Below are 27,019 nucleotides of genomic sequence, written 5' to 3'. Positions count from 1 at the left end.
AATGCGCGTTGCGCGTTGCGCGCGGAGCGTCGACTACTGCGAGAGTGCGTGTGTGGCGGTGTGTGGTGTGTGCGTGTCTGCGTGCTCCATGTCTCTCTTTTAGCGCATTCTGCATCGGAGAGGAGGAGGAAGGGAAACAGAGGAGAGGTGGCTGAAGATAAGCGGGCCGAGCCAAATGTGCTGCGATTGTTTTATAGGCCTGGTGCCCGCTGTTGCTCGCTTGCAACGCCTCTGGAAGGCGGTAGGGCACGCCAATTCATTAATTAGAAAAGTTCACCTGTCGTCAATGAATGAATTATTCAATGCAGGAAGGCATTGTTGAATGAATGAATGAATCGTAGACCGGTCCGTTCCCCGTATGTATGATTCTCATGGTTTGACGCGATGCATGGTGTGCCACAGGTGGTCTCCGGGCACGTCGGCCCCCCAGCACCTGTCGCCGCTTCGCCGTCGTGCGTCCGAAGTCAAAGCCCCGGGGAATCGCGTGTGTGCGTTCGGCCGGTGCGGCCTGTGCGGCCTGTTCGGCCTGTTCGGACGACGACGGTTTCGCCTTCGCCGCCTTCGCCCTCGTCTCCAGGTTGGGGGAACAAAAGCCGAGTGCAGACTTGCAGCGCCTCCCGCCCCTCCCGCCCCTCCCGCCCCGCACCACCCCCCTCCAGACTCGTTCACCTTGGCAGTCTCGGTCCCCTGGCCGCTGCGCGCGCTGCGTCCATTGCACCCCTCCCCCTTCTGAGGCTGAAATGTCTTGAAAAGAAGCAGAATCACCAGGAAGCGACGGCGCTCCCACACGCTGCCTCCGCTTACTTTGACGTGCTGCAGGGAGGGGCGGAGGGGGCCCAGTGGCGTAGCACTGCGTGGCACGGCCAAGACGCGCCGCCTGGACACGTGCACGTCGACCTGCAGTCGGCCTGTCCGAGGGCCTGCCTTGGCAGCAGGGTGCTAATGTGCCCCTGCCTGCCCCGCCCCTCCCATCTGCACCCCGCTACGGTTCGCCTGCGACTCTTGGGACCAGCGGCGTAGCACGGCGTAGCACGGCGTAGCCATGCGAGACCCCGAGGAGGCCGACGAGGGTCCCGAAACAGCAACACGCCTGCCCCCAGCCTGCCCCCAGCCTGCCCCCAGCCTGCCCCCAGCCTGCCCCCAGCCTGCCCCCAGCCTGCCCCCAGCCTGCCCCCAGCCTGCCCCCAGCCTGCCCCCAGCCTGCCCCAGCCCCGCGGAAAGGCAGCGCTGTTTCGCTTGCTTGTCTTTCGCCCAAAAGAACAGAGTCTCAACAGCCGCAAATTTGCAGGCCGCGCTGCAGAAAATAAAATCGGCGGGAAATTCGGCGAGGGCCGTGCGAGGCGACTGCAGGACGCATCCTCTTTAGGGAGGAATGCAGACCAGAATTACAGCACACATCCCCCCCCCCTTCTCCTCCTCCCCAGGCTCAGCCAGGCGCGCAAAAAAAAGAGAGAGAGAAGAAGCCAGAAACCAAGAGCTGGATCCTCTTTTTATTCCTTTTTCCTCGTTTTCGTTCTCCCTTTTTGTCGGAGATGCAGGAAGAGAAGTGCAAGGCTGCAGGCGAGGGGTCGGGGGCCTTTGGGCAGGACGGGCGGGGCGGGGCGGACAGGGCGGGCGGTGTCTGGCAAACCAGACGCGTTGTTGCCAAAGCGCCAAAGCGCGGGCGTGCGTGTGCGTTCGGCGGGCGGGGGGCGGGAGGCGCGGAGGAGGGCACTCAGGCTTACAGGGCCGTGGCCTGCAGGGCCTGCAGGGCCTGCAGAGCGCCGACAGCCCAAGTGGCTGCAAGGGTGTCGACGAGCACCGCGACGCGCTGGTCTACACGCCGTGGAGGTCTACCGATGTACCCCTGGACGTGGTACCCGGGCCCCACCCAGCGGCGTAGGTGCCCCCGCTCCGCACGGCTCCGCACCGCTCCGCACTCCCCTTCTCTTGTTCGTCGGCTCCAGGGCTCCAGGACCAGACGCCGCGTGGCCTTGAGCATTGCATGTCCGCCTCGCGCTCCGACCACTGCCCCGGCGGCCCGGCCCCGGCCCGACTGCGTTTGAAAGGAAGAGCTGCCCGCCCGTACCCGCCGCGCCCCGTTCGCCCCTCACCTTCGCCGCGCCGGGCCGGGTTACGCCCTACCCTGAACAATGACCAGTGTCCCGGTCGCTTACCTGTGCCCCTCCCATCCCCTCCCGGGCCCCGCCAGCACCGTCACTCTCACTTTTGCCGCCAGTACGGGCCCGCCGCGCCGGCCGCCGGCCCGCCTGGTCTCGGCCCGCGTCGGGGCCAAGCGCGGCGCGACGCCCAGCGACGCCCTGCGATTCCGCACAGGGCGAGTGAGGAATCTGCCCTGGAAGTTCTCGTCCCGGGCAAACGCCGTGCATACTGTACACATGCCGTGTCCGGTGGCCGCGACAAACGAAAAGTGTAGCGAGGGCCTGGCACGGCAGCACGGCACGCTCGTAGCGCTGAGCGTGGTGTTGGCCTGTTGGCGTCGCGTGCGTCGCGGGACACTCCCAGCGCACCACAGCCGCGGCCCGGCGGTCCTGCGGGGCGGCGTCCCGAAGGGCTGGACGGAGGACGGGGGCCGGGCAGGCCCTGGGCCAGCTCATGGCCACGGCCCCCGCGTCATGGACATGACCGCGCCGACTCTCGCAAGGGGACGGGGTGGGGTGGCGCGGGACAGGGGGCGTGCGACAGATTACATTCGTCTGTCTGCCGCGGCGGGGCGGCGGGGCGGGGCGGGGTGCCTCTGCGCTTCGTTCGTTTCTGGGTCAGACGGCTGGCGTCCTCCTGCGGCGGGGACTGGAGGGAGCGGCCGAGCGGCGGGGGCACAGCCGGGTCGGGTCGTACCGGCCGATTTTTTGGCCAGGAGAGGTCCCGCTCCGCTCTTTTGCCGCCACGGCACGGCGACGCGTGGAACACGGTGGAACGCGGAATCCACACCCTCCAGGTTCGCAAAACCAGCGCGGCCCTTGCAGTGTGTTGGTATACCGTAGTCCGGTCTCTTATGCTGGCCGAATCTAATTTTTGGTTTCTTTGTTCACAGGTGGCAACCGATCCAGCGCCGCAAGGGACGTGACCAAGGTTCAAGCGTGAGTCTCAATTGTAAGAAAACACGATCAAAGTTTTCTTTTAAGCTACATTTTACTTTAAACGAAAGTGGATTTGTTTCCTTATCCAGAGTCATAGAGGCATCTAAAAATTTAACGCTCTTTGAAAATACCACTATACTTTCAACCCCTGAAAAGTCGAAGTACCTCCCTGAAAGTTGACTGCCGCGCTGGCACCGCTCCTGGTGGTGTGGCACTACACCTGCGGCGCTTGCCCGACTCCGCCCCGCCCCGCCCCGCCCCGCCCTGCCCCGCCCAAGCACTGAATTGTCTGGATGGACTGCTGGACTCTCCCCGACTGACCCCGCCAACCCCGCCGCCTGACCTGTGTGACCGGCCGGACCGGGCTGTTATGATCCTTGTTGTTGTTATTGTTATTAGACGGTGTAATGAAGACGCAGCAGGTTTAACGTGGCCCACCCCTTTGCAAAAAAAAATTATATATTTGCTCATCAACCAGTTTGCGTGTGCAGACTCGGTGACGAGCTGAACAAATTTGGTGACAAGTTTAACTGGATCGAGGCTCCGCTGATCTTGGGTCACCCATAAACTTCGCTTTTTCCCTTCCCTGTAAAAAAATAGACGTATTTTTTTTTAATTTTGCTTTGGGTCACTTACATTACTGTATTCTGCTGTGTTGCCGCATGATAAATATAAAATCAGTTGCTTAAAGCAATCCTTCGTGAGCGTATTTTGCCCTTCCTGTTCTTAAAAAAAGTGTGCAAAACAAAAAGGAACGTGAAATGTGCTTATTTGTCTATAGCCAATGAAAATTAAACAAAACTTGTGCATTGAGGAGAGCCTGACTTTAGTACTGAATGTTTATCCGCTAGTATCTTTTGTACAATTTTGTGTTGTGTTCCCAGCCTCGCAGCAACAGATGAGGTACGACGGTTCCTATGCCTTGCCGCTCGAACCCGTAGATCCGAACTTGTGTTTATTCGGTCACAAGTCGGAGACTGCGGGTACGAGCTGCCGGGTGCGTTCACCAAGGCCACCAAGGCCCCCAAGGCCTCCAGGACACCAAGGCCCTGCTCCTGCTCGGCGTTGCGCCCCAAGACGCGCGTTCGAGTCTCATGCCCCCCGCCTCTTCTTGCTCGTCTCATCGGTTCAAGTCCCACCCCGGAGGGAGGGCTGTTCGCAGCGAGGCCGTGGCGCGGAGGTGCGCCTTGCCGCCTTGGCCTGCAGACCGTGCGCAGGCGTGCGTGCTTCCACGCGTGCCGTCCAGCCGTCCCCGGCCCCGGCACTTGGTGCCTCCGCCTGTCGGCCTGGCAGCCCTTGGGCAGCCCTCGGGCAGCCCGACAGACTGGCAGCATGCTGGCAGCGCCGAGACGCCCTGTGCGAGCTTCTCTCAAGGTGCGAGAGAGATAGGGCGAGACCTACCCATGAGAGAGACAGTGATGGCAGGCGGGTATGCCCTGCCGCACTGTGTGCCCCTCGACCCCTGGGCCCCCGGCCCCGATGTCCCCACAGCAAGCCGCGAAGCTGCGAACAGCCCTCGAGGTCCACAAGAAAGCCCAGACAGTGCCGCAGCCAGCGCGACCGCCAGGACCTCCTCCCAGTGACTCGCCGCGACTCGCTACTCGCTGTGACTTGTGGGGATGCGCGTGAATCGTCAAGGTTGTAAAGGATTCGATTCGCCTGCATTCGCCGTGAGATCTAAACAAACCCTGCTGTACGCGCTGTACGCCGGCCTGCGTGTGAGTGTGAGCGTGAGAGTGAGTGAGTGAAGGGGGAGAGCGAGATGAAGAAGAAGAAGAACGAGTTGATCTAAAGAAAGGTGGGGGGCTGCCTGGTGGCAGTCCAGGTACAGCCGGGTTGAGGTAGTAGGTTGTATAGTAATGAACTACATCACTTGGGAGTACTGTACAACTTGCTAACTTTCCCTCGCTGGGCCATTTCGCCCGTCCAGCCTCTGGCCTGTCTGCAGGCCCACTCTCCTCTTCGGCAACACAGCTGTCTTTTCAAAATTCCGTAGTATGTAAAACGATGAACCCTCGACCTGTGTAAGCCCCGCCGCTGCAAAGGGCCAGGTGAGCATGTTCGTTTGAACGGTTTGAACACAAATGGGCACATATTGTTGTGGTCGGGTTTCCGTTTTTCGTTATTTTTTGTGCCTTTGTACCGAGGGTTTATTCGTATGGACTGTATTTTTCTATGTATTTGTGCAAAACTCATGTACATTTTTAGCTTTTAAAAAAAATGTTTTAATTGGCATTGTTACTATACAAGTGTATGTTGTTCTCTGTGCGAACATCTAGTTGGCATGAGTGTGTTGTTTTCTTTCTTATTTTACGACAGGTCGTCTGCCTGGATAGCTAAACCATTCTGGTCTCTGAAAGTTCGGCGGATGTTCCGAAGCGAACGAAGGATTGCTGGACGTCTAAGAAACGTTTTGTAAGAGTACAGTGGGGGAAAATCACAGTTAAAAGGTCTCTCCTGTAAAACTACAAAACCGTTCTTAGATTGCTTTTCGCAACAGCGGCATGTAAAATGCGAAGAATATCCTCACACATAGCGATAAATGCCTTTGAAGTATTTTGTTTGATTTCTCCAGTTTGTTGCTTTATTTTAAGTTTTGTTTGTGTTGCTGGGTATAATGTTTATCGTATTGTTACTTTTTTTAAAAAATAAAGTGTCACCTGCTTTACTGAACACCGCTGGTGCAATGAGAAATGCGGTAACCAAACTTAAGTTGACATTGATTTGACGTCGGGCGATTTACATAGCGAATTTGGGATAAATTTTTGTGTAGTGTACATTTCAATTTCTTGCTGTAGAGCCGTATAGTGTAAGACATTGTTGTGCTTGATGTGAGAGCTTTGTTGAAAAGTTTAAGACCCTTTAGTTACTGCACTTTGCCTTGGGAACGAACTTATGCAGATTAGTCTTTGGTAGTACCGTTGTCTTGGCTTAGAACATTTTACGGACCGCTAATTTTTTTTTTCTTTCAGGTGTACTTAAATATCTGACAAATCTGACAAATATAGATATTATTTAACGTATCCGTATGACTATTAGGCTTTTCAATGTCTTCCTAAATCCAAAATTACCACATGTACGTAGGGTACACGTCGGGTACACGCATTATGCCTTCATACTTGATACCACATTCTTGCAATGACTGAAATTAATTGCCGCTTCACTGGATGTGGCGATGAGTCGAGGCGCTACTATTTTACCCAGGGAGGGGTAATGTCACGAAAATAAATTAAATAAGACAGACAAAACTGGCATTGGTGTCGTACGGGTGATTCCGCGTGTCCATGCAGCCAAGAGATTCCAAAGAGCAATTTCATCGCTCTGTCTCTCTCGCACTCCTATGGTCCTACGAAATGCCCCATGAGTGCGACAGAGACAGAATGCGACGAACGACTCTTCGGAATGAACCGACCAGACCGCAGGGCAGGGCGCAGGGCAGGGCGCAGCAAGGCGCAGGACCCGCGGCCCCGTGCTGCGGGTTGGGGCACCACATCCCGCCATACGAGCCCCTACGAAGGCATACAGGCCATCACCACTGTCTCTGTGCAATTGCACAAGCGAGCAGGGGCCGTAGATCTAACCTCACCTAACCTTTTTCTGATGTTTTGAAACCAAAGATATTTCACGAAGTATAAGTATGATTGAAACACGGAGTGAACTCCCCTTGTGGCAGGTTTAGAGGCCTGCCCGCCGGCAGGGCTGCATGCCGGCACGGCCTACCCGCCAGGCGATGACACTACTTGAAAACGGCAGTAGCGCTACCAGCCCAGCTGCGACGAAAAAAGGTGTTGACTGAACGGTGCTGCGGATATGAAAGAGAATGGGCCCAAGTCCGCGCAGGCACTGCGCCTGTGCTGTGCCAGTGTGCCAGGTTTAGGGGAGGAATGTTTAGCGCCTGGCAGGTAGGCCACCCAACGAGCGTGGGGACGGTGCGTGCGGCGTGCGGCGCGCCTGAAGGCAAAGGCAGGGGCGGAACACGGAGCGAACCACCCTCCCGCCTGTCCCCATCCTCCGTACGAAAACCATTGACGAGTTTTGAAACAATTATCTGAAAGGGGCTTCAATCATGAGTACCGTAGTAGGAAAAAAAATTGATCTCGTTCCTCCGTGGTTTTCTTATCTCGCCGTTCAAAGACAGAGAAAGGCCGACGGCAGAGACGGCCATTTTCTCTCGAACGCGTAATGCAAACGCCTCCTTTAATGTTCTCTATGACTCTGGATAGTGGCATGCGTGATGCGTGCGTGTCAGTCTCGCTTTATCCTTCACTCTGGTGGCTTGTTCACAGGGAGCACGCAGGAAGCGTGCTTGCCGACCGGAGCTCCGCAGAGCTTGCTGCCCGTTCCCTGAGACCCTAAACTGTGACGTCAACATTTAAATATCTCACAGGTTAGATTCTCAGGTATGGGAGGCTGCTTGCCAGCCCTGGACTACGAAAGATGTAATTTTCTATAATTTCAATAAATCTTAAACAGCCGTTTCCATTTCAATCAGAATCCTGCATCAATCTCTCACACATCCTGGTTGGCCATGTGGGCACCCTATGCGCGTCTATACCCTCGGCGCTGTGGTGGTAGGTAAGGAGTATTGCCGGCAAATAGCTGACAGACTGGGAGTATTGCCAAGGAAATAGGAAAGGTTCATAAGCTTCAAGAATATTCTATATAATTTCGATAACATAAATAGATTAGTACAACACTATGAAACCAAATTCATTACTTGTACAGAAAACAAGTCAAGAAAAAGTTTAGGAACTAAAACATTTAATGTTCAATAATACAATCCTCAAGACGAGCCGTAGACCGTGTTCAATCCAATTTCATCAACGTTCTAAACCTTCAAGTGAGATTCTGAAAATTGACAAGCACAAGAAAGTTCAAGTGGATTCAGACAAATAAAAAAAAAAAAAAGTTTCCGATTATTGCCTATTGCATTAATGACGAAAACTAGAAATTGAACTGAAATCAATCAAGCTTCTGGTCAGCTTCAATGGAAACAAAAATAAAACCCCAAAACCAAATCTATTGATAATTTGAAAACATGATTAAAGAAATTAATCAACAAAAACTCTTCCATTTAAAATAATAAACAATAAAAAATAATTAACTTTCTCACCAAAACAGATTTTTGGTGAGGAGCACCACACCATGAAACATTTCATTCAGCAGATGATTTCCCTCCCCCACAACCAGGCATGAAAAGTGATACAATCATAAGGAATTTGATGCTTCCCTTAAAGAATAACAAAAGGAAAAAAACAGTAATAATCAAGGTACGTTAAAAACAAAGCGAGCTTCACACTGTTGGCCAAAGAACTTCATCAAATCAATTTTCATTTTGTACCAAACTGACAACACACTTTAAAATGGAAAATAATCTTCCACTAATTATAAATGATTTATAGCTTCATCATGGTAAAATTATATTTAAGAAACCAGCTTAGTCAAGGAAAACCCACCATAAGAGGTTTTGTCCAAGGCTGCAAAAAGTTCCCCATATGAGCTGTTTAAAAAAGGAGAACTTGGTTGGACAGTCATAAAACTATTGACACTGACTTAAAATTATTCTGGGTATTCAGAATATTAATGTCACTACTCTAAAGGCTTCTTTAGATAAAAGGTGATAATACAAGCTCAGAAAAGCCTCATCTCTAAGAATAATAATTTGTTCACTTTAGTTAAAACTATAAATAGATAAATCAACCTTGCCATATACTGCAGTTTGACACCAACATGAAGCTGCTCATCAAATTAAGAAAACAAAAATCAACTTAAAACATTTCCAGAATTACAGGGAATGTAAGGTTGTAAGTACACACGCACCATTGAAAAGACTAACGTTCAAAGGAAAAAAAATCTAGTCTGTTTTACAAAAGCTTTCCTAAAGTAGGAAAATGAAAACTTAAAATTAAAAAGATAAATAAAATCTTTACTGCAGACCATCAAGTCTATTGAAGTCACGGCGGACAGGTCCTCTAAAATCAACGGACATGCTGCCCATAGTAAGTCCATCTGCAAAGCCACCTATAGCATTGGTCGATTTTGAAGAGCGGGTAAGATATTTATGAGACATAAGTGAATGGTCATAAGAATGGCGCCAGAGCCAGCATGAACGGCAGAAATAGCGGAAGCAGCAAATCTCTCTACAGAAATAGGGTCCATGCTGAACTGCACACAATGAACAAGGAGAGTCCTCCAGATAAGGATCCACCTGTACTTTCTTGGTGAATTTGTTAGACTTGACAACAACAAAGCGAGCACTGACAGCTTTCATGAAGGAGCGGTTGTTGTTGAAGGTAACACGAGCTGATCCAATGGGGTACTTGAATTTGTCTGTGTCAATACCTGAAATAAAAAAATACAATGAGCAAATCAAGGTTGAAGCCAACTTCCAAACTCAAATCAAACTGTCATTTAGTAGGCCTTACCTGCATAGACAACACCGTCAAACAGATCATGCATGACTACTGCCAATCCCTCAGCATTTAACATGCCGTGCAAGCCACCCACAAACACAGTCTTTTCAGGGTCCAATTTTTGTGAGATACTGCGAACCCAGTTGGTGTCGCTCAATGCCCAAGGAATAACTTGAACTTCTTTAGACTTCATCCGTTTAGATGACAGTTTAAAATACCAATTCTGACCACCAGTGGCAAAATCATTGGAGCAGGCTTGAAGCAATGCTTTGACCTACAACAATCAAGTGCTTTAGTGAATGAAATTCTTTAACAAACTCTGCACACAATGCAGACTACCTGGCAGTAATACAACCTACCTGTTTCTCAGATTCAAATATAACATATGCATATCCTTTAGGTGCAGGGACACCAGGCTGCCTAGCAGAGGGCCACTCCACAGTAACCATTCCAAACTGTTTCAGTCCATGAATCAGCATAGTGTCATTCATATCCCAAGGCACGCCACCAAGAAAGACCTAGTGTAAAAACAAACTTTACTAGTACCAAGCGCATAAAGCCAGTCCAAAAGAATAAATATAAGGTATAAAATTTCTGATTACCTTGACAGAAAAAGTAGGATTCTCCAGATTTCTTGCAGGTAACAAGCCACTCCATGTGCTCGTGACATCACGTTGAGGGTCTGAAATAAGAATTAAGAATTTGAATTAAAAATGAAATCCGTACAAGGCCTTTTAAAGCAATGAAACAGAACTCACTGGCGAAGCCACGGCGCAAGCCACGGGATCCTGCATTGTTAACAGAGTCCAAGCCAGCCCTGCCATTGAGAGTAGACCCAGGCGACGGGGGCGTCCTGGGAGCGGCGCCCCGCAGCGGGCTGGACATGAAAAGGGGCGACCCCGGCAGAGAGCTGGACAGTGAATTGGGCAGCGAGTTGGGGAGGGAGCTAGGGCTCCACGAAGGGCTCCAAGCCCTGTCAGGCGATGCCAATGGTGACGACAAAGGAGAACTCAAAGGAGACTGGGGCTGGAACAGATGCAACAACACTAGTTGACACAAAGTACCTAATATATTGACATTGAACAGATTGACTTGTCGTAAGAATCACCTGTGGTTGTTGATTTTGTTGAAAGAAGTTCAGAGACAGATTATTATTAGTTAGGTTTTGAAGTGCATGGAGGTTCGTCAGGTTGGTCAGCTCCTGCTGACGTTGGTCTTCTGCGTTGCTATTGCCAGGAAGGCCCGCAGACATGGCAGAATCACTGCGAGCGCGAGCATGGAGGTACAAACAGCTCTGCAAACAACAAAACACCAGTTTAATTATTTTATAAAAGAAAGAAAAAAAAAAAAAAAGAGCGAGCAATATGACAGTTATAACTCACCATGAGATCAGATAGGTTCGCATTGTCACTGTTCAGACTTGTATCAGACTCGGGGGAGTTGGAGCGTGAAGAGGAACCCAACAGGAATGCTTGCTCGAGAGGACTGCCACCATCACTGTCCAAATAAAAATTAATTTAAAAAACAGTGTCATGGAGACCAAGGGGGATGCTGGGCACAAACTAGAGCTCACCTGAGGGTGTGCGACCCGACTCTGTACGGGCGAGACCCCACAAAACCAGGTGAGAATGGGCTCTGCGGCGAAGAAGCGGGCGACGGCGACGGCGGGGCGAAGGTGACGGACGCCGCGCGATTCCGACGCATCCGGAATTCGGAATTCCCTGGCGAGGACATGTCCCTGTCGAGTGGCAGTGGGCTGCCGGGGTGACTCGTCGGATAGCCGCTGTCGTCGCCCTAGAGGAGCACCAACAACCAAAATTGGCGTATTTACAAACAAAGGATGCCACGATGAGTCGCACAAGGCGTCGGTGTAGGGTGGCGGTGGCAGTGTAGGGGTAAAGCCATTGTCGGGGCGGGGGGAGGGGGGCAACCCAACGGAGGAACCAACCACTGCATCCAACCATCACCGGCGGCGCAGGCTGGCACAGGCTCCCAGAAACCAAAACGACGTGTCGCGGTTCTTACCGTGAACTGTCTCATGTTGGGAGCTCCCATGAAGGCCTGTGGAGCTGAGTTGGCACCTTCCGTGGCTCCGGGCGCCGATCCCATCAACGACCCGCGAGGCATGTTCAGACCCAGCAACTCAGCAATTGACATCAACGATTCACCTGAAACAACCGAAATTAACTCAAACAGCGCTCGGAAAGACAAAGGGGCGTGTGCGTCAGCAGGGACTCCCTCGTAACTAAGGTCATATGGAAGATCGTAACGGGGGAGGGGGTGCGTCAGCGTTGGAAGCTGTCCGATAATGGAAACAGTTCCACTTACTTTAGTTCCGCAAAACATACAACAGAGTCAGGCTCCAACTTGCAACTTGCGCTTCTAGGAAAGGGCTGAGAAACGGAAAGGGAGGGAGGGGAGGGACGGAGGGACGCACGGGGAGAGGGGGGGGGGAATGGGTGCATGCGAAACCAACTGAAAAGCACGGCGAGGTTCTCGTCGCTGTCTCTCTCGCACTCGTAGGGCTTCCCAATCAGGTGCGAGAGAGACAGGGCGACAACTCTCGGAATCAGTCTGGTGCCCGAACAGTTTCCGTTTATCCGTCGACTTCAGGTTCATTGACAGTGTGGTTGAGATTCATTCATACTCACTGTCAGTTCCAGAAGATCTTGTGTAGTCCTCGTCCAAAGAACCATCCACCAAACGATGGTAGTCCGATCTCGTAGTTTCCGACCGCGACAAAGTTTCGCCGGCCTAAAATGTGACAAAGAGGAAACGTGAGGGAGGTTTGCTTCAGAGCGCATCCCTTTCTCCTCCCCACCAGAGGTCCTCGTCCTCAGCCCCAGCAAAACCTCGCGTTTACAACCGATCTGCCCCGACAGGGCTCGTCTCAACAAAGAAACTGATGTTACGCAAGCCCCATCGGGCCTTCGCATCCCATGCTTTAGGGCAGGGACGCTCTACAATGCAAAACATCGAAAGCCGAATAAAATAAAATCATGTTTGACCGACAACAAACCTACAAACGTGCACGCTGCGTCGCCCAAAGCCAACTGAAATGCTGGCAACTATGGTAGAAAATGCTTCGTGTGATAACTGTCTCGATTATGCTTGCCACCCACCAACCACATGGCCTAGCTACATGGGCGCCTCGCCGCAACTCACTGAACTCACTCTCACTCCAGTGACAGATGTGAGTGAGACATCACGCACACACGCACCCACCGAACAGCTGATTCGTGGAACGAGTCGACGGGCGTCGACGGGTCGCTCCACTAACTTTAACCCGACAGATGTACGTAAAACATGAATTTGAGAATACGAGAGAGGAACGGAATTTCAATTAGTTTCCTATGACACAATCCCCCATCACAACTCTCAAATGGAGGAACAAGTTACCGAGCCCAATCCTGTTGGCTTGTAAACAACACCCCACTTTGACTGCACTACAACCGTCAATAACAGACCCTCGTACTCACCTGTTGCAAAGAAGGCATGTCCACAACTAATAAAACTCTAATTTAAAGGTTAATTTTTGAAATAAAGTACATTCTTGCTTCTATAGACCGCAGCTTCTTCGGGCAGCACTAGACCTGCAGTGACAATGAATCGGACCGGCAACGGCGATCTGCTCTGCGCTTCTCCTCCAGCCGCTTCCCCTCCCACCACCCCAGGCCCTATCACAGCTGACGTCACTCAATGGCAGGTCGTGTCGTGATTGGCCAACTGCAGCGGGCTAACTGCATTCAAGAAAACCGTTAGCTTAGGGACTCTTGATTGATTATTCAATGTAATTGTAAAGGGGGAAAAAAATAAATTTGTCAACTAGAGACAATGTTTTTTAACTTTTCAATAGTACATTTAATTTAAATTAAAATAATAATAATAAAAAAAATTGACATTCATTGACATACACAGACAGACCATTAACTAACAGGCATTCCAAGAATAAATGGAAAAATCTCCTTCTCTCTGGGAGATTGTAGGTGATGAATGAAGACTGTATCTGCTATGGTATCACAAAAATCCTTGAGAGCTAAAGCTTGGAGCCTCCCTTCATAGTTTTCAGAACTGCTATTTCAGAGTAATAGAGGCCAGTCCAAAAAGAGATGTATGGACACAAGCCCTTCACAGTTTAAACTTCCAAGCTGACAGGCAAAGACTCATAATCGTGAAAATCCTAATTCTTCAATCAAACTAGAATTAAGAAGTGTTGTCCAAAGTTTGAGAAGATGTATCTTGCATCTCCACCTCAAAACTTAGGTTTGAGGAACCTGCAGTTACATTTGCTAGATCGGAGGCATTTGGGGTATCACTCATGATGGCTGGAGTAACACCATCAACATCCTCATCTACATTCATGCTACTCTCATCAGGGTTCTGATCGTCATAGGAAATAATTCTTGGTGTCGTGGATTTCTTACTTTTAAATACTGGCATTTTCTCAGGAGCACCTGCAACAAACACATGACTGTCAAATACTTACACTAACAGAGAGATTGTTTCAAGTAGAAGTAAATTGGCGGCAGCTACAGTTACCTTCGAAAGGTAAGGGATCATCAACAAGTTGCTCTATGACATAATTTAGCATTGTAGTACTGAAAGTGTCATCCCGCCGCAGACCCAAGGCTTTGTGGAAGCAATCTACAGCCTCTAAGGTGTTGCCCATCATGGCATGAGCGTAACCCATAGCAGAAAATGTAGAAGAATTTAATGGTTGCAAAACCAGGGCCTGTAAAACCAAACAACCAATTGTTGAAGTCATGGGGCATCCATAAACTTTAATCAGCATAAAATTAAGCAAACTAGACACAACATTACATATTTTTCGTACCTGTTGGTGGTAGTCTAAAGCTTCTGAAAATTTACCTCGTTTCCTTGAAACATGGCCAAGATTATTAAGTAGAGGTTCCCACTTTTCAGCAACGGAATCATCAATTGATCTCACTAGCTTCAAGGCATCTTCAAAATGTTTTTCAGCTCTTTCATACCTGATATTCAATATTTGACAAAAGTAAATTTAAAGTGCAAAACTAATGCAGAGGTGCAACAAATTGAGTCTTTGAAAATTTGAATACCAATTAATTAACAGACTTACTCTTGATTTTGAAATGCTATCACTCCTAATTCATGCATCACAAATGGATCTTGAGGAGCTATATTTTGAGCTTGTAGGAAAAATTTATCAGCTAACTTGACACTGTTCGTCAGACCACATTCAAGGCCAATATACAAAAGTGGTAAATGGCAGCTGAAATTTAAAGTTTAATTAAATGTATTTGATTGACAAATATTGTGTACTGAGTGTCACAATAAAAAATGTAATGTATGTATTTACTAACCCTTTCATTAATTGGGAAGCTTTAAAATAAGCAGACATAGCCTGGTCATGTTCATTCTCAGCAGCAAATGAATGTCCGAATGCAAGCCAAGCTGGGCCAAATAACCGATCAAGCACTGTTGCCTTTGTTAGATAACGTCTAGCAGGATCGCTTTTGCCTGAAATAAAAAACATGTTTTCTTTTCCTTCCAAAAATAAACAAGGTATCTAAAGAGGCAAGGATTTTTCACTTGTTGAAAACATTAATAAAACAAGACAGATTTAAGTTGTCATTTACCAATTAAATAGTAGTAGCAACCAACTGCAAACCATGATATGGCCATTTCTGGATGCAGATCAACTAGTCTATGGGCCAAATAGAACAATTCTGTAACAAACATAGAAGCTTATTAATATAATCAAACTGAAGACACAGCGACATAAATAACTCAGGAGTACATACGGTTACTTTTCTTCAATTCTACCAAACATCCAATATGTACAGATAAACAATTACTATGGTAAGGGTCTTTCTTTAGCACTCTGAAAGCAACACATTGAAAAATAGACAAAGTAAATTTAAAAGAAGAAGAAAATAATCAACCAACATGAAATTTCTTTTTTTAAAACAAACACTCACTCTTCAGTCAATTTAAGGCAACTTTGGAATTTGCAATTATAAAACAGTCTCTCTGCCTTTGACACCAACACATCCAAATTATTTGCCATTATTTTCACAACAGAGTTAGTCTGCAACTCTGCATACAAAGGTGTAGAAGTAGGCTTTTGGGATCCTGTATGGTCATCAGAGATATCAAGGGAGAGCTTTCCTTTCAAGGCAAGGCCAGGACTTGGACTTGGAGGAACAGCAACAGTTTTGGAAGGATGTGAACCCTCTGGATACGGTCCTTGATACTTGTTAAGCTTTATTTCATAAAGCTGACGCACAAATGAGGCTTCAGCTGGTGTGCTGCACTGTTTAGAGTATGGTATTGAGTCTAGTAATACCATTTCTGCTAAGCAAAAACAACAATAAAAATAACATAATAATAATAATAATAATAGTAATAATAATAAAAAGATAAGAATTTTGTCACACAAAACTTGTACACTGAAAAATAATGATGAAGAATGTACAAACCTTCCCAAGACGATAACATGTGATGTTGAACAAGAGCATCAAATGCCTCATAGCAATACACATCACACCCGAGTGCTTGCCTGTAACTCTCCGCAGCTAACTCTCTATTGTCCATGGCTTCTAATACTTGTCCTTTAAGGAAGAGGATACTGCTCTCAAGCTGAAATCATTGAACGGAAAAAAAAGCAACAATAAGAATAATATTATATATTTTTACAACCTCTGCTCAAAATACGACTTACATTCCTAGGACAATCTGGATCAACAGGTCCTTCACTTGGAGAATCGATAGTGAAATTGCGTGCAGTTTGTGACAAACTAGTATCATTTTCAACTATGGTAAGAAGCTGCAAAGCTTCCGAAAAACAACCAGCAGCTAAAAGACTTCTTACAGTCAGGTAATGGCAAAGAGGATGTGCCTGAAAAATATAAACAAGAGTGTAATAGTTGTATCATGACAAAAGGGCAACTAAAGAAGAAAATGTCCATTCAAACCTTGTCTAGGTCCCTACTGCGGATCAAGTGAACTGCACGGTGGTATTGTCTCAAGTGAAACATGCATTGAGCAAGCCAATAGACATCTTTAGGATCATCATTTGAGAGTGAGACAACTTTATCAGCCCAAAATAAAGCAGCATTGTACTGGTGCTGAAAACAAGCGCAAAGGACATGAAGACGAACTACTATTTTAAGAGAAGTAACACCTTTTCCATTTTTAAAAACAGAGTAAGAAAATTGAGGATGAATAAAAACACTGGCAACTATAACGTCACCTAACCCTCATTACAGGAATTAAAGTTATCGTGGGCATAAGGTGTTCTGTGGAGTGTCCCAGACAAACTGCACTCACCAAATCTAAGTACGAACGGACTAATTTCCTGAACGTGTCAATATTAACATTTAGCTCATTTATGTTTTTCATTTCACAATCCATTTCTCCCGCTGCTGCTGCTGCTGCCGCCATTTTTGGCCGGCTCTTCAGTTTGTTTACCGAATCGATGTTTATCACTTCGATACTTCGATTGTTTTTTTTATCTAAAAAAATTAAAATAATATGAGTTTTGAACGTGTAAAGGGACCTCTGTGGTTTTTTTTTTATTAAAGAAAAATACCCTGCAAACAAACGAAAACTTAACCTGAAAGCAAGAGAAAGAAGGGGAGGGGGAGGGGAGGGGGAGGTGGGTGGGGGTGGGGGTGGTGGGTGTGGCGAGTGGCAGCGAGTGGTGAGCGTGGTGAGTCCGAGGGCGAGGGGCGAGGGTGAAAGGTGGTGAGTGGAGTGGAGTGGTGTGGTGGCGGTGGGGTGGCAGCGGCAGTCGACAGGTCTGCGCTGCGGCGTCTGCGGTGCGGCGAGCGGCGTCTGCGGGTGCTTTCAGTAATCATCCATAAGTATTGATTGAACACTTTGAAAATGGCGGACAGTAAGTCGTTTTTGCACATTTGGTGTGCAAAGCAGAAAATCAACCCTCCTCACTTCGATGTTAGGCCCACGGGTAAGAAACTTCCAACCTAAATTTGCTGAACCCTAGTGGTTCGAGGATCAATGAATTTGGAATAGAAAATTAAGGTGTTGAATTTTAATTTTTCAGGCGTGAAAAATCGTCAAAGGTTCCTGTGCGATGTCCGCGTCGAAGGTTTCAGCTATGTTGCTGTGGGCAATTCTACAAACAAGAAGGATGCTCAGATGAATGCTGCTCGTGACTTCATACAATTCTTAATTCGAGAAGATAAAGTGGCTCCGAACGAAGTCCCTGACGATGTAAAAGCTTTATTCATTCTCATATTTATTCACTTATATATTTACTTATCCATTATATTCACACACCTATACTATCAGCTTGAATGAAATATTTAAAAAAATTTGTTTGATTGCATTGTTATGAGCACTTACAGGAATCGTGTTTACTTTGTCTCAGATGGGGTCATTAGGAGGTGGTTTCCCTGAGGGCCCAGATGGTTCTGATAACCAAGTTCCCATTTCTAGCCAGCCAAGCCATTCTGTATTTAAGCCTGGTATGGGCCCGGCTGATTTTGGGACAGCATACCGTCCCTTTCAAGAAGGTGATCGCAAGATGACATACATTGACCGAATGGCTGAAAAGAAACAAGTTGAAGAGGTACTACATTTCACTATACCATTAGCTTTTTAATCTATTGCGGCTTTTGTTTCTCTTGACTGTAACTTTGCCTTGTATGCCTCACTCTACTAGGCAGAGGATTTGGACATGAATGCTTCTATTCATGGAAACTGGACCATTGAGAATGCCAAGTCAAAGTTGCACCAGTTTATGCAAATGCACAGGATTGCAGCGGACTATAATTACACAACTGTTGGCCCAGATCATAATAGGTAACAGTATTAAGAAAGAAAAAGAGAAACTTATACTATTTGAGAGAAACTTATATTATTTGTAGGCTTTTAGTTATGTCCTCATTTGTTAAGGATGGACCCTTGTCCCTCAAAAGAGTTTTTTTTCTGACGATCATTTGATAAAACCGATAGCCAGACATCAATGATGTGATGTATCATTGTAGTCTGTCTAATTACAATTATCATGTTAAGTGTATTTCACAATCATCAGTTTCTGATTGTGATCTTCACTTTACTGAATCATGCAAGACATTTGTTGCAACACTATTGAACAACCAAACAGTTTAAAACTTATGAAAACAGTAATTCTTTCTACAAAGATTGGAAGATACAGTCTTTGTTTGAAATTCATTTTTTGTGGAGAGCCTGTGGAAGAAAAAATATATCAACAAGCAAATGGCATTGCAAATGATAGAAAAATTTTCTTTGCCATGATTCACACAAAGTAGTTGTCCATTGGCTCTCCACTATGCTTTAATTTTTCAAAGGTTGTTTAATAGTGTTGCATGGCTTGTCTTTCAGATTTATTGCAGCTCTGGTTGAGCTTAAGGGTTGAAGGTGAGTTATTATTCACTTACTATAAGCCTTAAACTCTCGGGATTTCAGTCCAAGAATTACCTGCATCTTGTTCAAGCCAATTTGTTCTATGGAACCATCCATTGGGACCTGTTTTTATCTAATACGTTTGTTGAATTGTTTGCAGGAGCTTTGTGGCAGAAATGACATTTCACGTGAAGAAACTTGGACGTTGTATGTATTTTTGTCAACTCATGCTTTTTATACTGTGACGTCTTGAATCTTAACTTTGGAATTTTTTTTATTTTTCAAGCTATAACTGGCCGAGTTACTGGTTCAAACAAGCAAAGTGCTTCAAAGAGTTGTGCCTTGTCCATTGTAAGACAATTGTTCCACTTGGGTGTAATTGAACCCTTCTCTGGCACCTTAAAAATGAAGGAAACTGAACTCATGAAACCATTTGATGTAAATATTGCTCCAGATCTAATGCATGGTGTGAAAGATGTTCTTGACGCCCTCAATCTCACCCCTGTTGATGTGGTAAGTGCTTAGCATCAGTGCCTAGAACACAGTTTGTAACATTATGAATAAATTTCCATCCATATTAAATTTTTATTTTCCAGAAACCAGAGTGTAAAGAAATTTCTCTTGTGACATCCAAAGTATTGGATGAATTTATCACATCCACGCCTGCACCTGTTGGTGTTGTGCCTTGGTCACCACCTGTTCCAAATTGGAATCCTTGGAGTGGTTGTAATATTGATGAAGGCCCTTTAGCTCATGTAAGTTTTTAATTTCAAAATCTGGCAAAATTGTAAACATGTTCTGAAACTTGTTTGGTTTCATCACAGGCTTCTCTAGATCAACTCAGTGAGGATCTGTGCAATGAATATAAGCAGCGTCTTCAAAATGATGATACATTGAAGAAAATGATCAATGATCGCCAAAGGCTGCCAGTGGCTTCAATGAGAAGTCAGATAATGGCAGCTATTAATGACAACTCTGTTGTTATCATTCGTGGTAACACTGGCTGTGGTAAAACCACACAAGTATGTCAATTTATTCTGGATGATTATATTCAATCTGGCCAGGGCGCTTATTGCAACATTGTAGTCACCCAACCAAGAAGGATTTCTGCAGTGTCTGTTGCTGACCGAGTTGCTAATGAAAGAGCTGAGCCTTTGGGCCAGAGCATTGGTTACAGTGTCAGATTTGAATCTTGTTTGCCTCGACCATATGCTGGTGTCATGTTTTGCACTATAGGTATTTTCTTAAATTTTTTCATTATTTAATATAATATTCTATGCAGTGATCAATGAAGTCCATTTTGCTCATTCAACCGATTTTGTTGTATTCTAGGTGTGCTATTGCGAAAATTGGAAAACGGCTTGCGTGGTGTGTCACATGTTATAGTGGATGAGATACATGAAAGAGATGTTAATTCTGATTTCATCATGGTCATTTTGAAAGACATGGTTCACACATACCCAGATTTACGTGTAATTCTGATGTCTGCCACAATTGACACAACACTCTTCACTGAATACTTCAACAATTGCCCCATAATTGAGATTCCTGGACGAGCATTCCCTGTTGATGGTAAAATTCTTGTGCTTAACTGAATCTGCAATTAGGAAAAATATCCTTAATAAGTACTAACAAATGACAATGAATCAATTTTAGAATACTTTTTGGAGGATTGTATTCGCCTCACAAAATTTATACCTCCACCTCCAAGAGGCAAGAGAGGAAACAAGAGCAATGACGAAGATGGTGTAGGTATTGATGATGTGGAAGAAAACTTAAATCTACACATTTCTGATCATTATGATGCCGCAACAAAGCAAGCAATGGCAAAAATGTCGGAAAAAGAAATATCATTTGAACTTATTGATGTAAGTTGTAAGAAAAATATCCTGTTTGTTACTCACATTCGTTTATTATAAATTCTATTGATTGTAAAATATTAACTTGAGTCTGGAATTTGTTGTTTTAGGCACTGCTAAGATACATCAAGGACCAAGGAGTCCCTGGAGCAGTTCTTATTTTTCTGCCTGGGTGGAATCTGATTTTTGCTATCATGCGCTATCTTCAAAATCACCCCATTTTTGGTATTTATAAGGTTTTGTGTTATTTTTCTTCTGTAACCTTAATGTACTTTACTTCTAAATATTTTTTGCTTTATGTTTTAGGTGGCTCTGGATATGTTATAATTCCCCTGCATTCCCAGCTCCCTCGTGAAGACCAGAGACGAGTGTTTGACACAGTTCCTGAAAATGTTACTAAGGTTATTTTGTCAACCAACATTGCTGAAACATCTCTGACCATTGATGATGTCGTATTTGTCATTGACAGCTGCAAAGCTAAAATGAAGCTTTTCACTTCTCATAATAATATAACCAACTATGCCACTGTTTGGGCATCCAAGACGAATTTGGAACAGCGGAAGGGACGCGCTGGTCGTGTGAGAGCTGGGTACTGCTTTCATCTATGCAGTAAAGCAAGATTTAATAAGCTAGCTGAACATATGATCCCAGAAATGTTCCGTACACCACTGCATGAACTTGCTTTGTCAATCAAGCTGCTACGGTTGGGCCAAATAGGTCTTTTCCTCAGCAAGGCAATTGAACCACCTCCAATTGATGCTGTGATAGAGGCTGAAGTATTGCTGCGTGAAATGAAATGTCTGGACAAAAATGATGAGCTTACTCCACTTGGCAAAATTTTGGCAAGACTTCCCATTGAGCCCCGTTTGGGTAAGATGATGATCCTTGGAAACATCTTTTTCTGTGGGGATGCCCTTGCAACAGTTGCTGCCAACAGTTCAACAATGCCTGATGTCTTCATTACTGGAATGGAAAGAAGGCGACTTTCGTTCCAACAAATTGCTTTTAGTGGTTGCCGTAACTCTGATCATGTGGCCATGATGAATGCTTTCCAGTCATGGGAAGATGCAAGGGTTGGTGGGGAAAGAGCTGAAATTGACTACTGTGATCACAAAGGCTTATCTGTTCCAACTTTGAGAGTGACTTGGGAAGCCAAAAACCAGTTGAGGGACCTGTTAATGGCCTGTGGATTTCCTGAAGAAACCTTAGCCCCACAGATGTACAATTACCATGGTCCTGATGCAAAATTGGATATGGTTGTTGCTTTGCTAAGCTTGGGTCTGTATCCCAATGTATGTTACCATCAGGAAAAGAGGAAGGTTCTTACAACAGAATCAAAATCTGCTCTTATTCACAAGACATCTGTTAACTGCAGAAATGATGCTTCTTTCCCTTTCCCATTTTTCGTGTTTGGAGAAAAAATCCGAACTCGAGCTGTTTCTTGTAAACAAATGACAATGGTAACTCCAATCCATCTCCTATTGTTTGGATCCAGAAAAGTGGATGTTGTGGATGGCCTTGTGCGTCTTGACAATTGGTAGGAAATGTTCTTGTTTTCTTCACTTATTTGTTTCACTTGCTCTTACAATCATAACAATAACATTTTTACTCCCCGCAGGATTCTCTTGAAAATGGATCCAAACCAAGCTGCTGCTGTAGTGGCTTTGAGACCAGCTATTGAAAGTCTTGTGATCCGAGCATCCAAAGAACCAGAGCTGATTACAGAGCTTTCTCCACTTGATGAGAAAGTGATCAACATAATAAGGCAGCTCTGTAAGATTAATTCTGGAAGACATGAGTTGGAGCCTGTTGCCTTGACTAAGTTAGTTGTGGTCCCACAGTGTCCTCTATGTTGTGCTGATTTGTCTTTAAATTGACTTTGCTCTTATTTGCTCCTCTGTTTTTCTTAGCCCTCATTCTCGCAGACCGCCCCGTGGAGACTTAAACAGAAGCTTTGACGGAGGGCCCCCTGCCAAAATGCCTCGAACTGATGACAATGGAGGTGGAAATAGCTTCGGTAGCCCAGGAGGCTCAGGCTTTAGTGGATATCAAGGTGGCGGTGGCGGATACAGAGGTGGTTACAGAGGCGTAGGAGGAGGATATGGAGGATTCCGTGGAGGATATGGAGGTAAGACAACCACTGATATCTCTCTGCAAAATTAGGAAGTATTTCAGCTGCAAAAAGCTCAAAATTACCCAATTTGTGTTTTGTGTTCACTAGGTGGGCGAGGAGGAGGTGAAGGCTACTTTGGTGGAAGAGGTGGTGGCTACAGAGGTGGTTTTGGAGGTAACAGAGGCAGAGGCGGAAGAGGCAGATTTTAAGTTTGCACTGATTTGTATGTTCCTGAATGATATCTTTATTCGATGATAGGGCCTGACTTTTTGGTATGCCTCATTTTTATTTGATGGTAGAGTCTCACTTTTTTTGTGTGTTCTGATAGATTTTTATTTGATGAAAGGCCAAGGCCTTCATTTATTCTTGAATGGTATAATCGTTGTGTTATATCACCACAACATCAACATCACTCTGAACCATCACAGTTTTTATTCAACATTCCTCTTATGTTCCTATTGTTTCCCTTTTCTTTTGCAATACAATATTATACACATATTATGTTATTTGTCTTGTATCCAAATGTGTGATTTATTTGTCAATAACAGCATTAAGCTACATAAATTGAGACATTGGTCTTGTTTTTTTTTTTCAACCCTACCTTAGTCACAACTGCTCCCAGAGTAAAAAAATATTGAGTTTCCTAAGGGGAAGGACAAAACCCACTAAGCTGAGCAGGCAGGTAGCGAAGGGAGAGAAGGGAGCTCTGTATGGTGGCGCCATCTCGTCGCTTATCGAAGAACTACAGGAAGCGTCTTCTGCTAGGGTTCACGGTGCGAACAACAACAAAAGAAAACACTTGCACCTAAGTTCCAAATGACAACACATTATTCACTAAGTTTTTAACAATTAGTAAGATCATTTATCAATTCTAAGTTATCACCAGCTTTTACCAGAGCAGAAGACAGCCACTTTTACATGACCGGGAAATTTCTCTTTCCGCCCCGCCTTTCCAAACCCGTGAAATACCTACTACTTTTTTTAATAAAATAAAAATTTAAGATCAAATAACGTGTTATACCCCAGAAACTTGGCTCAAAGGAATTCCGATCGAGCGCGGCCACTTCCAGTAGCGGGGAATTCTTGTCGCGATGTTGGCAGTGCGATCGTGCCGCAGTGGTGGCAGCAGTGCAGAGGCAGTCTTTGGCAGCTTGAAGTAGGGTTACGAAGTTAGGCCCGTGGAACTGACGCTCTGGTGTCAACTGCCGCGCCGTGTGCTCCGGCAACCTGGTGGCCGCTTTCCCGTGAGTATTTCCTCTCAATTTGGGCGCATTGAGCGTCCGGCAGGCGGCTGGCTGGGCGAGATCGGCGGCCGCCAGACGCGGCGACGCCCGCGGGGACAGTTTTTTGACGGGACGGTACCGACCAGGGTGTGACTAGAAAGGGGTGTGTCTCGTCTCATCCTTTGGCGAAGGGGAGGCGGGCGCCGCCGAGCGGCTCGACATGTCACCGTCGAGAGCACTAGCGTCGCGGTGGACGCTTCCCGCCGCGAAATGAATGGAATCTCGTCTGGCGTCGCACGGAGCACGCACCGCAGCCGTGTGAATTTATTTTATTGATCCGAAGGTGAGGTCATGTCTCGGTTCGTCCTGCCCCGTCCCGTCCTCCATTTTGGACTCTGTGTGGGAGTTTCGGCTGCGTTTCTTCATGTCACCCTGTCACGCGGTCGCACCCTTCGTCCGGAATTCGCTCAGCCACTTTTGTCGTAGTGCGAATCCCGGGCTGTCCTTAATTTTTGGCTGTTTCCCGCAGCGTCCTCCCACAGATAGTGAGGCGAGGGGAAGGGGGGAGGAAGTTGGTGCTCCTGCGTCCCGTCCCGTCCCTTCGGCTCGGGCGGTCTGCCTTCTGCCTCTGCCTTCCCGTTCCGCTCCCCTCCCCTCCCCCCGTCCGCCCGCCGCCCGCCCGCAGGTCGGTCTCGGCCAGTCAGTCTGTGTTGGTCGTTTCGTTAGGTTCATGTCACTTTTTCCGCGTGCGGTGTAGTTCGAGCGTTGGCTCTCAGTTTGCCAGCTTTCTAGGGACTGTTTCGAAGTGAATTGATGCCGTGAAATGAGCGCTTCGACGCCCTTTCGCCCGTCTGCATCCTGAAGTGATATCTGTACGCCGCGGAGCAAAACTTGCTCGTTTAAAGTTGCAGAGGCAGCGACAGGCTGTCAAAGTGGTGCTTTTTTTCCGACCGGGTTTTGACTAGTGCGATGCAGTCTCTCGCGGAAGTGTGTGAAAAATTGTGACCTGTTGGATAATTCTTTGTGCGCTACTATTGGATATTTAAAGCCGCATCCCTTGCAGACGAAGGTAATTACAATTTTAGGTTAGTTGTGGTACAGGGTTTAGGTTACACCAATGGCTTTTAGTTTCCCTTCGTCGGCAAAGAGCCCTTGGGTAGCGAATTTCCATGGTATTTTCATTGTTTTCACATGATTATTTTTTTGTGATAGTAAATGTTGTTGATTTTTTACGCAAAATATTTGTTTAGAGCTGAGTATTGCAATGCAATCTTCAAAAATGTGATAGCATTGCAAAAGTATAATCTGATGACATCAATTTTGTTACTTTTCATGAGGGGCCTGTAATTTTTTGTAATTAGCACAGGCAGGAGTACAGTACTGATCAGCTGACAATTTTGATTTTGTTTACTCTTGTGCTAGTATGTTTAATCCATTTCACAAATGCACAAATGGGTGCATGACAAATTTAATGTGGGATGTCAATATTTGTCCAACTTTCAAAGTTCTCAAAGATTTATTTTTGTCATTTTATGGTCCTACCCAGTCTTGACATCTTATTTTCTGGCTGATCCTAAAAGCAGTGGGGAACACAGGTGCTGCCCAGGGGGCCCAGAGGGCAGTCTGTTGGAAATATGGGTACCATTTGGTGCTCAGCATGTCTCATTCCAGTCGCCTCCAGCCCCCTGATTGCAGTAGAACCACTGGAATTCAGTCCATCTCGCTCCCACGCGCCGTGGAGTCAGTGGAGGCCTGGGCTGGCCTGGGCTTGAGTGTAGGTGCGTGGGCGTCAAGTACGACATGACAGTGCTTTCGCCGTGTCGTTTTATCCCGGGAAATACCAGTTATCAAGTCGTCCCCACGCCCCGGCGGCCAGGCTGTGCCAGGCTGAGCTCTCGCGCACGCCGCACGACGCGGCAGGGCCGCTCTTTGGGCCCGACGCCCCCGCCACGGTACGCCAGGCCCGCAAGGGACAACTCACTCGGTTGCCGCGAGCTGCCGGCTCGCGTCCCCGTAACTTATGCACGCCCCCTCCCCCTCCTGCTCGGTGGCGCTCTAATTGTGGTCAATTTGCCGTCCCCGGCGAAGCCTGCTGCGTGCTGGGGCCGAAGGGAACCGAAGGGAACGGGCCTTTCTCGGCGATACCGTTTGATCTGACCCCTTTGGCTGTCCGGCTGCCCCGGACTCGATGTCGCTTCCTAATAGGGCAGCCTCCTGTCATGACCGCGGCCGAACGCGAGCGCCAATGAATTCCTGCGAAGGGCGCGGGGCGGCCGGTGCGCCCTGAGGTCCGTCCGGTCCGGTCCGGGCCAAGAGTGGTGCGTCGGCGGGGCCCGCGGAGGAGTCCGGGCGGACCTGGCGGGGCGGCCGGGGCACTTGGACAGTCCCTGGAGACTCGCTTACTCGCTGGCCTTTATGGGACTCATGGCGTGGCCCGTGACCCTGCCTGGCCTGCCCTGCCGTGTTCTCGCCCTACCGACCGGCCGCACGCCGCACGCCCCGGGCCCTACCCGCGCTCGGCCAGCCAGCCGGCGGGGCGTGGCGGGGCGTGGCGGGGCGTGGCGGGGTGGCGGCGCGGGGCGGGGAGCGGGACGGCGAGGCGTCGCGGCCCAGAGGCGGCGTTGCCCGGTCGCGTTCGGTGCGCCGATTGCGGCGTTGCCTGATGGCGCGCCGGCCGGCTCAGCCGGCATCCATGGTGCGGGCCGGGGGCCGGGCACCACCGGGGCCGGCACCAGCACCGCGGCAAAGCGCGAGCGCGAAGCGTCTTCTGCTGCACTGCGAGTCATCGAGCCACTGCGCGGCGCACAGTACTTACACTGTCGAAAATGGGCGCGGGGCTCGCGAGGCCCTCCTGGAACTGGGCCAGCGTCAGCCGGAGCCGGCCGCGGCGTTGCCGGCGTGTCCGCGGCGTGCGTCCGCGGAGTGTCCGCCCCCTCCGGGGGCTCCGGACTGCGGGGTC

General features: G+C 47.6%; 5 protein-coding genes across 43 annotated transcripts in view; 3 read left to right on the top strand and 2 right to left on the bottom strand.

Moving 5' to 3' along the window:
• The window catches only part of LOC117640948, a 37,256-nt gene extending 29,268 nt beyond the window's left edge, over positions 1-7,988 (top strand). For 8 of the 17 annotated variants that reach the window (XM_034377999.1, XM_034378001.1, XM_034377997.1 and 5 more), the window contains 2 exons: positions 3,035-3,080; positions 7,367-7,568. In XM_034377999.1, coding sequence (XP_034233890.1) covers positions 3,035-3,080; positions 7,367-7,436 — 116 coding nt within the window. In that variant the 3' untranslated portion in view covers positions 7,437-7,568. The other 9 variants (XR_004587474.1, XR_004587469.1, XR_004587473.1 and 6 more) reach the window with 4 other exon arrangements.
• LOC117640947 (cytoplasmic polyadenylation element-binding protein 1) lies at positions 7,820-13,157 on the bottom strand. 2 transcript variants are annotated; one of them, XM_034377989.1, is made up of 11 exons: positions 12,973-13,157; positions 12,145-12,247; positions 11,519-11,661; positions 11,067-11,287; positions 10,876-10,990; positions 10,602-10,787; positions 10,252-10,519; positions 10,096-10,175; positions 9,853-10,011; positions 9,506-9,767; positions 7,820-9,422 (listed from the first exon to the last, which is right to left on the bottom strand). In XM_034377989.1, exons 1-11 carry the CDS (start codon positions 12,988-12,990, stop codon positions 9,007-9,009), a joined length of 1,971 nt encoding a protein of 656 aa, XP_034233880.1. In that variant the 5' UTR covers positions 12,991-13,157; the 3' UTR covers positions 7,820-9,006. The 2 variants fall into 2 exon arrangements, with proteins under 2 accessions (XP_034233880.1, XP_034233881.1); XM_034377990.1 differs by lacking the exon at positions 12,973-13,157 and adding an exon at positions 12,513-12,705.
• Positions 13,158-13,330: 173 nt separating this feature from the next.
• Positions 13,331-16,999, bottom strand: LOC117640946 (cell division cycle protein 16 homolog). 2 transcript variants are annotated; one of them, XM_034377986.1, is made up of 12 exons: positions 16,805-16,999; positions 16,450-16,602; positions 16,197-16,373; positions 15,955-16,114; positions 15,454-15,829; positions 15,277-15,356; positions 15,112-15,201; positions 14,836-14,992; positions 14,592-14,744; positions 14,328-14,484; positions 14,033-14,225; positions 13,331-13,947 (listed from the first exon to the last, which is right to left on the bottom strand). In XM_034377986.1, exons 1-12 carry the CDS (start codon positions 16,916-16,918, stop codon positions 13,697-13,699), a joined length of 2,061 nt encoding a protein of 686 aa, XP_034233877.1. In that variant the 5' UTR covers positions 16,919-16,999; the 3' UTR covers positions 13,331-13,696. The 2 variants fall into 2 exon arrangements, with proteins under 2 accessions (XP_034233877.1, XP_034233878.1); XM_034377987.1 differs by having other exon boundaries at positions 15,454-15,826; positions 16,805-16,982.
• Positions 17,000-17,237: 238 nt separating this feature from the next.
• On the top strand, positions 17,238-23,407 carry LOC117641429 (ATP-dependent RNA helicase A). Of its 2 annotated transcripts, XM_034378746.1 has the most exons (15): positions 17,238-17,444; positions 17,541-17,710; positions 17,868-18,068; positions 18,162-18,301; positions 19,026-19,072; positions 19,152-19,378; positions 19,462-19,620; positions 19,690-20,101; positions 20,198-20,437; positions 20,522-20,733; positions 20,835-20,949; positions 21,031-22,261; positions 22,343-22,546; positions 22,635-22,852; positions 22,946-23,407. In XM_034378746.1, exons 1-15 carry the CDS (start codon positions 17,363-17,365, stop codon positions 23,044-23,046), a joined length of 3,759 nt encoding a protein of 1,252 aa, XP_034234637.1. In that variant the 5' UTR covers positions 17,238-17,362; the 3' UTR covers positions 23,047-23,407. The 2 variants fall into 2 exon arrangements, with proteins under 2 accessions (XP_034234637.1, XP_034234638.1); XM_034378747.1 differs by lacking the exons at positions 17,238-17,444; positions 17,541-17,710; positions 17,868-18,068 and adding an exon at positions 18,845-18,880 and having other exon boundaries at positions 18,199-18,301.
• Positions 23,408-23,943: 536 nt separating this feature from the next.
• Positions 23,944-27,019, top strand: part of LOC117641427 (protein hu-li tai shao) — a 30,356-nt gene continuing 27,280 nt past the window's right edge. For 13 of the 20 annotated variants that reach the window (XM_034378741.1, XM_034378739.1, XM_034378744.1 and 10 more), the window contains exon 1: positions 23,944-24,081. The gene's annotated coding sequence lies outside the window, so the exon portion shown is untranslated. Of the gene's footprint in view, positions 24,082-24,216; positions 24,404-24,744; positions 25,130-27,019 lie in introns of those variants that run through there. The other 7 variants (XM_034378732.1, XM_034378726.1, XM_034378725.1 and 4 more) reach the window with 5 other exon arrangements.

This window comes from Thrips palmi, unplaced genomic scaffold, assembly GCF_012932325.1.
Source record: "Thrips palmi isolate BJ-2018 unplaced genomic scaffold, TpBJ-2018v1 HiC_scaffold_15, whole genome shotgun sequence".
Lineage (NCBI taxonomy): Eukaryota > Metazoa > Arthropoda > Insecta > Thysanoptera > Thripidae > Thrips > Thrips palmi.
This window is presented reverse-complemented; position numbering and strand designations above follow the sequence as displayed.